The sequence below is a fragment of the Kryptolebias marmoratus genome, linkage group LG24 (assembly GCF_001649575.2).
Source record: "Kryptolebias marmoratus isolate JLee-2015 linkage group LG24, ASM164957v2, whole genome shotgun sequence".
Classification (NCBI taxonomy): domain Eukaryota; kingdom Metazoa; phylum Chordata; class Actinopteri; order Cyprinodontiformes; family Rivulidae; genus Kryptolebias; species Kryptolebias marmoratus.
In genome coordinates, this window is record NC_051453.1 from 13,310,516 (window position 1) to 13,323,746 (window position 13,231).

Here is a 13,231-nt window from a genome sequence, read left to right on the forward strand (position 1 = left end):
GCTCAGATGACTCTGGGCAGTCTTTTGGTGTTTTCTACCCTCCGTGAAACCTAAAATCTGAACAATAGAAACAGTTATCGAGCCTGAGCTCACCAAAACAAAACCATCTCATAGTGAGGTTTCGAGCTCTCCCGCTTCTTTTCAGCGCAACATCCACAGATGCCTCCTATAAACTTACAAACGTCTTCCAGTTTGGAGAACCCGAGGCTGCTTTTGGCTAAACTTAAACGGCAGAACCCAGATCCGCGGCTTGATGCAATCTCGTCTTACAGGTCTGTAGACGATTCTCTTCACCTCAAGGCTCAGTTTTCACTCGGGACATAGATCATCCTTACAAAGGCCTTTTATAAAACAGACAAGTGTGCGTGCGTCCCTATTAACTTTGTCCAATGAATTCAGTTATAGGAGCTGGTTGGATCCAGTAAGCCCATTGAGCAACAGATGCAACTTCAGCTTCGTATGTAGCCTGGAATATTTCTGGCAAAATCTAGCCCGACCAAATGAGTTTGTAAAATGGCATTTTTATGACACAAGTCAAATCTGTAAAACATGCAAATATGTCAGACGACCCCCCTTTAGAGTGACCTTTAATACTACTGATGAGGTTGATTCATGTTCTGAATATATTTTCCAAAAATAGAACTGCACCACATAGAGTGAAAGGTGGTATATTGTCGACGTGTCATGATGTTTAGCTCTGTAAGATACAAGAAACATTTACAATGCAGAGATCTCAGTTTCAACTCCCCACATAGCTAATTATAAATGTTTATTTGGTGTCAATATCTAGTTTTAGCTGCCTACTACATTTCACTTTTATACCAAAATTAGCTCGATGTCAACCTAGTCGTCTTTTCAACCTTAAAAATGCTCAAACGTTTTATTGGACTAGTTTATATAATCTGTCCTCTTCTGATGGACACTACCCATGAATCGATCCAGCTGGTGTGAGGAGTTTAGGGGAAGTGAGGAGAAGGGGATATTTGAAAATAATTCCCCAGCAACAGATCAGGTTGACCACATTTCATCATGTTTATGGTCAAAAGCCCATTCTCTCCCTGACTGGATGTGGGTAAATAACCGAGAGAAAGAGTTCATTGTTGTGGAAAGAGCTGGATAGTGGCAGGCTGGATGATGTGTTCCTTTTGCTTAGAATCGTAAAGGGAAACACATGTGTGCTTGTAGCATTGTTAATAAGCTGTAGCGCAGAATACCCCAGTGGCCAGATGTTATGGACAAATGTCAAACAAACGCTCTTGCTCCACTCTTGGAGTCGGCCCAGAAAAGAAAACTGTTACGAGTGTCACACAGAGCCTCAATTACACGTGATGAATGCGTTGCAGGACGCTCGTAATCGTCCCCAGGAGGACACAAACGTACACGTTTATTGACACGAAGCATCTCGGTACATAATCGGACGGGGATGATGCCAGCTGGGAAGCCGTTACGATAAACCACGTGGAGAATGTGGTCAAAACAGGAGGAGCTGTACACAAAACAGATAAATTATCTTATCCTCTCTGTCAAAATAAACATGGTCTATGTCTGTGAAATTAGAGAAATAAAATAAGTGTCTCAGTTAGTTCACTCTGCGACCTACAAGATTCTGGTTAGCACGATCCAGAAGAATTTAGGCTTAAAAGTACAAGATTAATCTGAATGTGATTTAGTCTGACTCTATCTATCCCAGCATGTGTTTAACATGTTTAATTACAATAACAGTTTATACCTTAATGAGCTATTAGTTGGTATTTATCATTAACATTGATCAGGTAGTTTTAAGAAGTCTTAAATATGTATTTATGGTCACATTTATGAAACACAATAATTTGTTGGTGACTTTAGGTTAAAATCATCACGACATTGTTCATAAAGCTTATCAACTATGAGAAATCCTGCTTATTTGATTGATAGTTCGTTGATTCCCATGAATGTTGAAGCAGACTGAGCAGATTAAGACCTTTTGGTAGAGTCATCTTTTCTCTATTTTGAATTATCTTCGGCCGTGATGTTGGTTTAAAGCGACTTTCTTTAGCCCGCATCACATAATCGGCAGCAGGACTTTCGGTCCTGGCTTTTCAGGGTCTTTGAAGTTAAATCTACTGAAGAGAGGAGATTTACGGTTGTTGGACCGTCCTGTTGTGTACATCAGCGGCTGGGATGTTTTATTGCAGAGATTTTCACTACAGGTCAGCTGTTGCTCAGATCTAAAAGCTGGGTTTTACCAACTGACACAGGTTTGAAGTTTCTCTTTGTGCTGTGTGGCACAATTTCCATCTGAAATGTGCCCTCAGTTGCTCTCGTCGCTGTTGGCGATGGGAGAAACAGAAGTGATCCCCGATTGGCTCACAGTTGGTATGGTGATAATTTACCCATGATGCCCAAGGCCAACGTATGACTCAGAATGGAGCAACAACATAATCTTTCTATTTGCTTGCCTTTTATCGAGAATGTAATATATTTTTCCCAGTTACTTTCTCATATTAGCATCATAATCACATTATGGCACAAAGCGAAAACACACACAAAGAAATTCTCATAGATTATGTACTAAAAAACAAAAATAGACAAAACTGAAGTCATTTTATTTTTTGCTTGAGGTTGTGTAATCTCAAACAGCACGTGGATTCCTTTAGAAAAGTCTTTACTTCTTGCTAAATGTAATGTTTGCTTGTTTCTCAGCTGCGGCCCTGTCCTCACCTAGAGCAGGACATCCTGAGTGACTGTCTGTCCATGCAGCAGCTCCAGAACTCAACCTCCACGCAGCAGCAGCTCTACAACGGCAAAGATGGACGATCTCCTGCACTCGGTCCAGACATCTTCACAGGTACGCACAGGAGATGCTGGCCGGGGCTCCAAAAGGCCCCAAGCAAGCAAATATATGTCTGGCAAACAGCTCACTGATGATCAGACTTTAAAAGAAAAAGAGAGGACGAATGAAAAAGTACAAAGTATCACAAATGGAAAAGCATGTTTTTGCTGTTATTTGGCAAGCAGTTATGTGAAAAACAAGCCACGGCTCTTTAATAGTTGTCTGTCTTCAGTACAAAAGGTTAAAATCAGCTCTGTCGTCTGCCAAACGACTGCGGTCTCTGCAGGTATCCGTTCTTGTTCTACTCAGCAGAAATTTAAGTATGAAAATCTCAAGGTTGTGCTAAATTTGTGAAAGTGAACTGAAGCTGGAGCGGAGTGGCTTCGAAGTAAATGACAGACCAAAATGAAAGTCATAGCATTCCTTGAAGGAATGCATATCGCCTGCCGAGTTTTGAACAGAGATCATGTCCTGTTGAAGAATTACGGTGTTGTGATTGTTTTGGTCAGACCTTGAAAGCAGCGTTATGTTGTGAATGACTCTCAGTTACTACCACATCAAATTTTACCTTTTTATAAGATTGCTTTCCTGTGGTGGCCATATTGAATCAGATTCACTCCAAAAGTTGATCAGTTTAGACGTCAACCAAATGATTAACGTTTTTTAGTGATTTCTGAGATATTTTGCTGAAAGTACAGACAAAATAAGCGAGTACACACAGATACATCATTTCCCTTCGTGCCGTTCATGAAGCCATGACTTTCCAAGCGATTTTCTACTTGTAGCCCACAGAACTGCAAACTGACAATGAATAATAATTGACATTATTCTGAAACCACTTTGTTCCGTGTCAAATCAAAATGTGCTTCCTCTGTTGGCACCTTATTAAACTGCTTGAAGCTTGAATACAACACAACAGTTTGACATTTCTGTCATCTGTGCCTGAGATATTTGAAGTGTGTGTGGACGAGACCAGTTTTGCCTCCAAATCTTAAAAGCTCAAAACCAGAAGAGGTAAGTTTGTATGTTCTGGCCACAAGAAATCCCACCACCTGGCAAAGTAATCACCGAGTCATTGGTGGTAATCAGCAGCCATGTCAACATTCCTGCAGATGTATTTTTGTGCTCGCAAGCAATGAAAATCATTCTGCCTTTGGTCAAACAAACAGCACTCACTGTGTCACTTACCTTTAATTGCTTATGCATAAATTACATCAACAGTTGAGGCACATTTGGGTTTGTTTGGTTTTCAGACAGGACCTGTTACAACCTTGTAACTTTGTTTTGATTTGTATTCCATTACAGTCGCGTTAACCTGTCTGCTCGTCATGCGAAGACTGCAAAAACATTTACTAACAGATCATTTTATGCATCACAGGGGCTCTTTAAGCTTTCATTTTTCTATTTGATGAATTTGGCTGCTGTAAAAAGCCAGCACCACGCTGGATTGGGAACAAGAAAAAACAAATGAGTTGCAACAATCTGAAAAGACAAGAAAGATGCCCTGCAGCTTCCGTTTATGGGGCACATCTGTCCGTGTTTTATGTTTCACCCAGGCTCCCCGTCGCGTCCTGGTATTGTTGCTGGAACCGTGCGCGCCGTTGACGAGAGAGACTTGTCTCCGAGTGTCAAACGGGGCCTCTGAGGCTCGGCTTGTTAACCGTTGCCTCCCTCTGTTCTTGACTGGATTGCTCTCATTGTTCAATGTTTTCAGACCCCCCCAAGGAGCCCACTCCTGATTACAAAGCAATTTTTAAAAAATGAGCGCTGTTAAGACATACCAAAGATGCTGCAGGCTTCAGGTTGGCATCCAATGTGCACGAGTTTCACTTAGTTTGAGGGCTAATAGGAGGCTTGGACGAAATGGGGCAAAGTGGGCAGGCATCCAGTCATTAACACTTGTAAAGCAGAAAGTGAGTCACGCTTCCAGTCAGAGCTAACTTATTTTCCTGTTCACCGGTTATAGGTCTGCTCCTATTCTCATGTCTGCTGTAGGACTTACGAGAAACCCCTCTCTGCTTTATGGAGGATGATTAGAGTGTTTCCTGATTAACACAGAGGTTTACACGTTCCTGCTGTTATGCTTATAGGTCAATATAACTTCCCTACACTCTTCTGAGCTCATCCAGACAGGTTTTTAATCCAAAACATCTTCAGAACAAACAGTCTACCAACCTATACTGTAAACTGCAACATCAGAACTTCCTGTTTCCTCCCCCCGAAAGCAGCTCGTGATAAAATTGAGGCAATCACAGCCATTATTTGTCGACTGTTTTGCTGGTGCGGTTGCAGATGTTGGGGCTAAAGGGGAAAACATTTAAGGGCTGTGATTGATGATTTGGGGATAATGAATCAAGCTTGTAACCATTTCAGAGCACTGTCACAGGCCTCAGCATGCTTCCACTTGAGAACAGCTGGGCCTGGAAACGGCGAAACCGGGAGCAGTTTTCCTCATCCTTCCATCTCCTCCTGTCTTCTTCTCTTGTTGGTTGCTGGTTCGCTGCCACAGACGGTTGTCGTTTCTTGGAAGCTCGGAAAGCAATCAAGACACAGAGTGGAGGATGGAAAAAGTCAAGCTTACGCTGATAGGAGGGAAAGAGATGATCAGTCTGAGTCTCATCTAACAAGATTTGATGTCAGCAATGTGAGGTTCTTGAATGAACAAGCCTCTGGAGCAACACTTTTAAAATCTTGTGAAATACAACCACTGGAAACTGTTATTCTTGAAACGTTAGACGCTTTGGAGCAAAATCTGTAGAGGTAAATGTACAAGGAACTCTCCAAAGACCACCTATCTGTGGTAAGAAATGAAAAGCAATGTTTTTTTCCCCCTCTCCTTTTTGTTATTAGAAAAGCAAAAATGGCCACTATTAGTGGGTTTTAACATCTCTGCTTTATCCTTTAAAACAAACACCTTTGGGCTTCAAACCACTGGCCAAAGGAAACAAGAAGATTTCATTGTGTCACGTTGGGATTCTAGCAAACTGTTTCCTACAGGAATCCCAAAAGAAATTTGATATTGACAGTTAAATGTTTATTTTTCCTACTATTTCTGCTTGGGGTGGGAAAGAAAAAAAACCCGCTGGCCATATAAACTCATATAATATAAAAAACACACATCGCTGTCTGTAAACACAGTTCACTGGGCCATCCACAACTGCAGGTTAAAGCTCTATCATGTAAAGAAGAAACCATATGTAAACACCATAAGAAACGCTGTCATCTTCTCATTTAAAATGGACAGAAGCAAAGTGGTTCTGTGACAAATGGAAATTTTAAATTCTTTTTGGAAAACACAGACGCTACGCCTTCTATGCTCAAGAGAAGAGGGACCATCCGGCTCGTTATCAGCTCACACAAACCTCTCTGATGGTATGGATGCGCATTAGTGCCTCATCCAGATGTTTTTTTTAGCAGGACACAGCTAAACCACAGACGGGATCCATTCCAGCAGCGTGGCTTCATAAAGAAGAGTCCAGGAGCTGAACTGACCCGCCTGCAGTCCAGACCTCTCAACAGTTGAAAACATTTAGTGCATCATGAAACCAAAAAATCTAGCCAAGAAAACCCAGGACTGTAGAACAACTAGAATCTTACATAAGACCAGAGTGGGACATTCCCTCTAAAGCCTCCAGCAGCTGTTCTCCTTGGTTCCTATATGTTGACAGGCTTGTTAAAAGAAGGTGGGAGGCTTCACAGTGATAAACATGGACCTGTCTCATCTTTTTGAGATGTGTTGCTGCCATGAAATTCAAAATTACCTTATTTTGTCCAAAAGAATAGTACGTCTTTGTTAAAACATTGATATATTTGCTATGTTCCATTGTGAATAAACTATGAGATTTGCAAATCATTACCTCTGCCAAGGAGGCCATGATTCCCCTCACCTTGTTTTTAGGTAGTGTTGGGTGGTTTATCCGTCTGTCTACTTAAAAACTAAAGAAAAGATTTTGATCAAATTTTCAGGAAATGTTGGGGTTGTCATATAAAATCAAGTGATTGAATGTTGTTGGGGATCTGGGTCATGATCCAGATCCTACAATTTTTTAATAAACCTTGGCATAGGCTTCTAGTTAGATTCTGTTTTTATTTACAATTTACACAACATCCCAACTTTTTTGGAATTGGGGTATTTTTTGTTCTTTTAAAACAATTTTGAAATATTTTATAGAGGATATTAATCTTTTAAATGCCCTTCTGATTGTTTTTAGTCTTCAAACCCCGTAACATTTTAGTGTATTTTTGTATAATCGGAAAAGGCCAAAGCAGGTCAGTCCCTGTTGGCAGCACAAACAATGTATCCTAAATTACAAACAGAGCAAACAAAGAACATTTTATTTCATTTTAGTTCTCTGATTGGATGAAGGTTGTCAAAACAAAACCTTGTTACCATGAAATGGCTTTTAATTTGCTCAAAGGAAAAGCCGAGCACATGGCCCTTGAGTTTATTTGGCACATTTACCGAATTAGCGTTGTTTGTCTTTCAGGCCTGTACGCTGGCTCCAGCACCCCCCACCACGGCGCTTCAGTGGAGCTCCTGTCCCCCACCCCCAACCCCACCTCCGTCGCCGACCTGCCCGCCCGACAGCACCGGCTGGATCGAGACCTGGGCAGCCCCCATCACCTGTCCCCGCTGGCTGCCATGGATGGCGTAAGGGACGGGTGAGTCCTTCTGTGGTCGTGAAACAAGATGTGTTGGGCTCACTCTTCTGATGCTCCGGGTCAGCGGGAAGGGTGGGAGAATTAGAAATGAGTCAGCAGGGTGGGAAGTGTTGACGGAAATCTGATAAAAGTGCCTGCTCTAATTAATGAGAGGCGAATCCTCCAAATAATTGTCACGATCCAGACACATAACTCATTTCCAAGTCACAATACTGCCTAGATCACACAACCTTCTGCAGTGGCTCCTTGTAAGTTTGACCAAAAGTAACATAATCCCGAATAATATCCATCCATCCATTTTCGTTACCCACTTTTTCCTCTCCGGGTTGGGGTCAGCTGGTGCCCATCTCCAGCGGCCATTGTGGACAGGTCGTAAGTCCATCACAGGGAACCTGAGTAATCTTTATATCAAAATGGACAACAGGAAAGGGGTATTTTAGTAGTTTTCCACTTCAAACATGTGCAATAAGTTTGTAATATCTCTGCAGCAGACTGTTGATTTAAAGGTTGGGCTGCCTGCATGAACTCAGTTTTTAACAGACATGAGCAGGCATATTTATAATTATAAATGCCTTGTGTACCCACCTTCCTATCATTCCAGTGCTTTTATTAATTAATTGTATTTGAAAATTGAGTGATCAGCCTTATTGTGGAGCTAATGGTTTGTTAGTGTTTCCCACTTTGTGCAACTTTCTGACTCAGTATAATTGTGTAGCTGACACGTGGATGACACAAAAGATAGTATCTGAAAGTCATGTCTTCAAGAAATATAAATAAATCCAACAAAGGCATGATACAGTGTCTTAGAAATGCATGATCCTTCAGATGATAATCTCAAGTTTTTTGACTAATAGGGAATCACCTTGGTCTTTTTATATGTTTTATCTGTATTTTTCACAGATTCAGATAAAGAAATGGGAACAAAATGTGTCTTGGTGACAGGCTGTTGGTAACAAGAAGCCCAAAGACTCAGTTTTATTGTTTTTTTGCTTGGATTTCTGCTCTATGTCAACACAACAATGGGTCATCCCTTGAGTTTCGGAGCCTTTTTATGCCTGAATGATTCATAGATCAGAGTTAGGCGGCTTGAGAAACAAAAACTCTGCAAATGGTTGAATGCTGAACTGAAATTTATTGGACCCAAAAAGGAATGAAAGGCAGCCAAAGTTATGAAAGAAAACTTTGCAAGACGTCAGAAAGCCTAAAAAAACTAATGATCAAAACCAATCTGGCTCCTTGGTGGCAAAATATTAAGAATTGAGCAATGAGTCAAGACTTTTGCACAGTACTGTATATATCCTCACAAATAAAGCAAAGAACAGGGATGCTTTGTGAGGAAAAAAGCTTTCCTCAACCGTTAACCCCAACCTCTGATTACACTTTCCACCTTTTTTGTCATCCCAGTTCCAGGCCAAACCCTCTTAGATCATATTAGAGCAAACCTCATCGTCCAGCTCTGTTTAGAGTTAAAACTGGAACTAAAATCAACTTCTAAACCTCCAAGACGTCCCTCATGGGAAGAGGGTCAGTGCTGGTCACCCCACAGTCAACATGACACATGGCCGCCTCTCTTTTGTCCCGAACATGATTCACACTTTAATAAGAGCAAAGTGTCAAAGCATTATGATAGCGCCTTTCGTTTTATCCTCAGCAGATTTCTATTAAAACTAGGAAACGTTGCCAAATAGTACATATTGTTCCGATCTACTGTAGTCCTTCATGTTTTATTGTCCCTCATCAGATGACAAATAAAAACCCAACTGTATTTACTGAACCATCTTTAAAGATGATGTGTATTTTTGAGAATTGTAAAAAAATAAAAACACATGGAGACGATTGTTAAACTGTCCCAGTGTTGCTACATCTTCTGGAAATAAATAAAGTTGAAAAAACTGTCAAAACCATTATTAGCAAAACTTAACTTTACAATTATAGGCCAATATTTCTTGAAGGAACGCATTTCGCCCAGTGCGTTTGGTTTTAAACTAATGTTGAGAAATGATGGAGCTGTAGTTGTTTTGGGCAAACATGGAGATGTGTAAGCTCTGAGTATGTGTGGAGGATGACCCTCACTTCCTAACTCGCCGAATTTTAGCTCAGTATTTGTAAAACTGATCGAGGTTTAGCCCTCTTGTGTTCGCCAAGGCCAATTATCTATGGCAGCCATCTTAAATAGCACGGACTTTAAAAGTTAATCAGTTTTAGATGTGCGTCCAATGATTGCTTTCTGGATGTTTCATTCAAATTTGACCAGTGGTTTATGAGATATTTTGGTAAACAGACACACAAACACTCACACAGACAGGCTAAAACATTATCATCCACCAGGCGATATTTAATACTAGTTCTTAAAAAGAGAGAACATACCAAACCTGCAGCTCTTTGACATCCAACTGTGCTGCTAAAAGGCTAAAAGGACACTTGAGCAGCTTTTTTAGTGCATCTATTTTTCCTGTGTGTGTGTGTGTAAAGAGAGAGACACGCAGCATGTTTCCTATTAGTGCCGATGATTTCCCCCAAGAGCCGGCACAACAGCGTTACAGAGTCCGAATGTCATCAGGAGTGTGGGCCGTACGAAGCAGCGTGCCTAAAACCAGGGAGGGAGGGAGCAAAAACACTCTTTTACAGTTTAATAACATTGGGAAAGAGCGGATGGGATCAGGCGTCATAAACTGTGTGTTGCAAAAGCGATTGTGTCACATATAATTGTGCTTTCTTTTAAATTTGCGGTGCACGCTTTGGGTGTCTGTGTGTACATAACCTCTAATGAGAGCATATAGGCGTATTCCAGAATGAGGTTTGATGGCTTTCTTGTTTTAAGAGCTGTGCATACAGTCCCTGTGTGTGTGTGTGTGTAGGGGTGAGTTTACACGTAGTAGTCCAGGAAACGCACGTGATTGCTTGTGATTGTGAGGTACGGGCAGAGCGCTCGACATCCAGCACTAACACTGCAGCAAGCCGGCGTGGCGTAAACCTTTTTTTTAGGGCCGCTCAGAGATGTCAGGGCGGCCTGCGAGCATCTGGAAGGTGGTGTGTTGTTTCAAGCCTTGAAAGCGGGAGGAGGACGCTGTCAAAATTACCTTGCGGTTTCCGTGGCTCTTTTTCTCAACAGCATGCACAATTACCAGCGCAAAGATAGGCATGGAAAGTGAAAAGGACCTGAGTAAGGGGATACTAAGTTACACAGGAAGGGGGTGACATATTGAATTTGAGACTATTGCTTTGGGTTCTTGATGAGGAACATCTGATCATAGCTGTGTTTGTGTGGGAACAGTGCGGTGAGAATCCTCTCTTTTCCTTACATAAGTAACCTAAATCCCCAAATAAGTAATCACACTTGTTCATACAGCCCTACATCTTCCTCCACCCCCCCTCTTTAATCGCCAACATCTTCGACAACCCGCCATTAAAGTTGCCAAAGTTTCCAAGTTTTACAGATCTCGACAAATCAAGATGATTTGACCCGGAGTGAAGCGCGCACAGTAACGCCCTTATCGCGTAATCGCTCAGAAGGCAGGTTGTGGCAGCGACCTGCAACCAGTCGAGCATTAGAAACGTCCACTTTCATTTGCTCAGAGATGGAGCGCTTGATTTACACGTTTTCAGGCCCCGAGTGTTCGGGCCGCTGCCAAAGTCAACATCAGCGCTACACTTGTTTTTCCCCGAACGGTTTAGCGGGACATTAAACATTTAGGCAAAAATGATCAAACTTGACCTGCCTCTTGTGTGGCAGCCTCTGACCTCATAGCTAAATGTGTTTACTCTGGCTCAGATGGGCCATTTAGACTCTTTTTACTTTGCAAGTGCAAGTGTCATTTTGCGCAGGCCAATATTAAGATATGACAGTTGAAACAGATTTGGCAATCGTTGTGACACGTGTGTGTGTGTGTGTGTGTGTGTGTGTGTGTGTGTGTGTGTGTGTGTGTGTGTGTGCAGGGCCCATGTCACAGAGGCAGCTGTTCGACCGGGACAGATGGGTGGTAAATGTTGTCATTCACTGCTTCACCTATATGTGGTTATATAATTTGAACGGGGGAAGGCTACTACTTCTTTTACCTGTGTACTGATATTCGAGCCCCTCTACAAATATTAGTCTGAGGTGGTTTGATCCCTCAGCAGCCTAATTGAATTAGAGTGGCAGCACAGTGCTACATTAAGAGTTCCTGTTCTGAATGGGGTCCTTCATGGTTCGGCACTGTCTGTCTTCAGGTCATTATCATGCAAAGATCTTGAAAATGAGCCCCAGTTTTACAAACCAAACAAACATTTTTGAGGTTGCTGCGCGTGGTCGAGTCACTCATTTTGCGGCCGTCGGTTACGCACAAATGATCAAGTCAGGGAAAAGATTTTCCCGACAGAATTCCTTTCACGATTAAAGACGGCGTTATCTCTCGAGCAGGAAAATATCCTGAACCCTGGCTGTGCTCTTTACCCAGGGACCTGGCCTAGCTTTAGTTTAGCGCTAGCCAGGATGCTGTTGTCCGTCTCTCAAACGCCGCTTTAATTTGCTAACCAGAAACAGAAGTGTTCCCACCAGCCTGCGCCAAAGAAGCCTCAGTCATCCATCAGGGGGGCTTACAGGTTGGCTACAAAGAGGGGGGGGTGAGAGAGGAGTTAGAGGGCGTTTGCAGGGATTGCAGGGGTTTTTGGAGGACGGGGGTCTTATCTCCGGTCCCATGTGGGACGGTTCGCTGCAGGTGAAGGAAGACGAATGAGGAGCAGATCATCGTCGATTACGAATCTCCACGTCTCCCTCGTCATCACGCCTCCATTCCGACTTCATGGGTAGCTTTAATAGGACATTTTTGGGATGCTTCTGAGCAAATGTTGGAGGCAAGCAGTCATGATGAACTCCCCCGAATAATTACAAGTTGTTTTTTCCAGATATTTGTCGCCTTGAGGCAGCTTCAGATAGCTTCCTGATCTTCTTGTTGTTTAATTTTTCTTTTTTTTATATAATGAATCAAAATTGCAGAAACACAAAGCTAGTGTTTTGCATTGTGAGCAGTGTACTTTAGCTTTTTGAAGTGTTCTTAATCCTTACCAATATGCGTCTTTAGAGCGCACATTCACTTTCTGCTCTTGATCTTATAAAATGCTGTCCATAAATCAGATAGCCTTCTCTTATTTTCTCAATTTCTAGGGATTAGCAGGTCGATTTGTCAAGTAGTAGTTGTGTCATTTTGCAACAGAACATCTGAAAAAAAAAGCAGAGCCGTGGATGGTCAGTGAGGATGAACCTCGGGGTGGGGTGGGGGGTAGATTAATGTGGCATTTGAAATATTCACCTTGAGCTGGAGCAGCCAGCAGGCTAGTGAGACTAGCCGGGAGCAGCTGGCAGTGATTAGCTTATGATTCACTTTAGCTGCACATAGAGGCAGCTTGTAAAAATATGAACAGTATAACTGTTTCCTGAGTTTGTGCTGACAGCAGCTCCTGAGGGAACGCCGCTCTCTGCAGGAACATATGGTTACGCTCTGGGCCCGCGCCAACACATAGATTAGCAAAGATTGCTAACAGCAATCGTCTCTGGGCTGCAGCGGCTCGAGGTGCCACACGACTGGCAAACTCCGTTTTCGCGCAGTAGACAAAGTCAAATGCAGTTGTTTTTTTTGTTTTTTAATTATTACAGTATACGGATACCAAGATGATTTCACAATCTGAAGAGAGAAAGCTGCAAATACCAAAAATTCTCCAAGCAAGTCGACAGCTTTATGTTTGAAACTTTAACGATTCGCCAAACCAATTGGCACCACA

General features: G+C 42.3%; 1 protein-coding gene across 1 annotated transcript in view; it reads left to right on the plus strand.

Moving 5' to 3' along the window:
- The window catches only part of LOC108230553 (zinc finger protein GLIS1), a 72,458-nt gene that overhangs the window by 54,586 nt on the left and 4,641 nt on the right, over positions 1-13,231 (plus strand). Inside the window, exons 7-8 of the mRNA XM_017406876.3 lie at positions 2,683-2,827; positions 7,300-7,474. Coding sequence (XP_017262365.1) covers positions 2,683-2,827; positions 7,300-7,474 — 320 coding nt within the window. The remainder of the gene's footprint in view (positions 1-2,682; positions 2,828-7,299; positions 7,475-13,231) is intronic.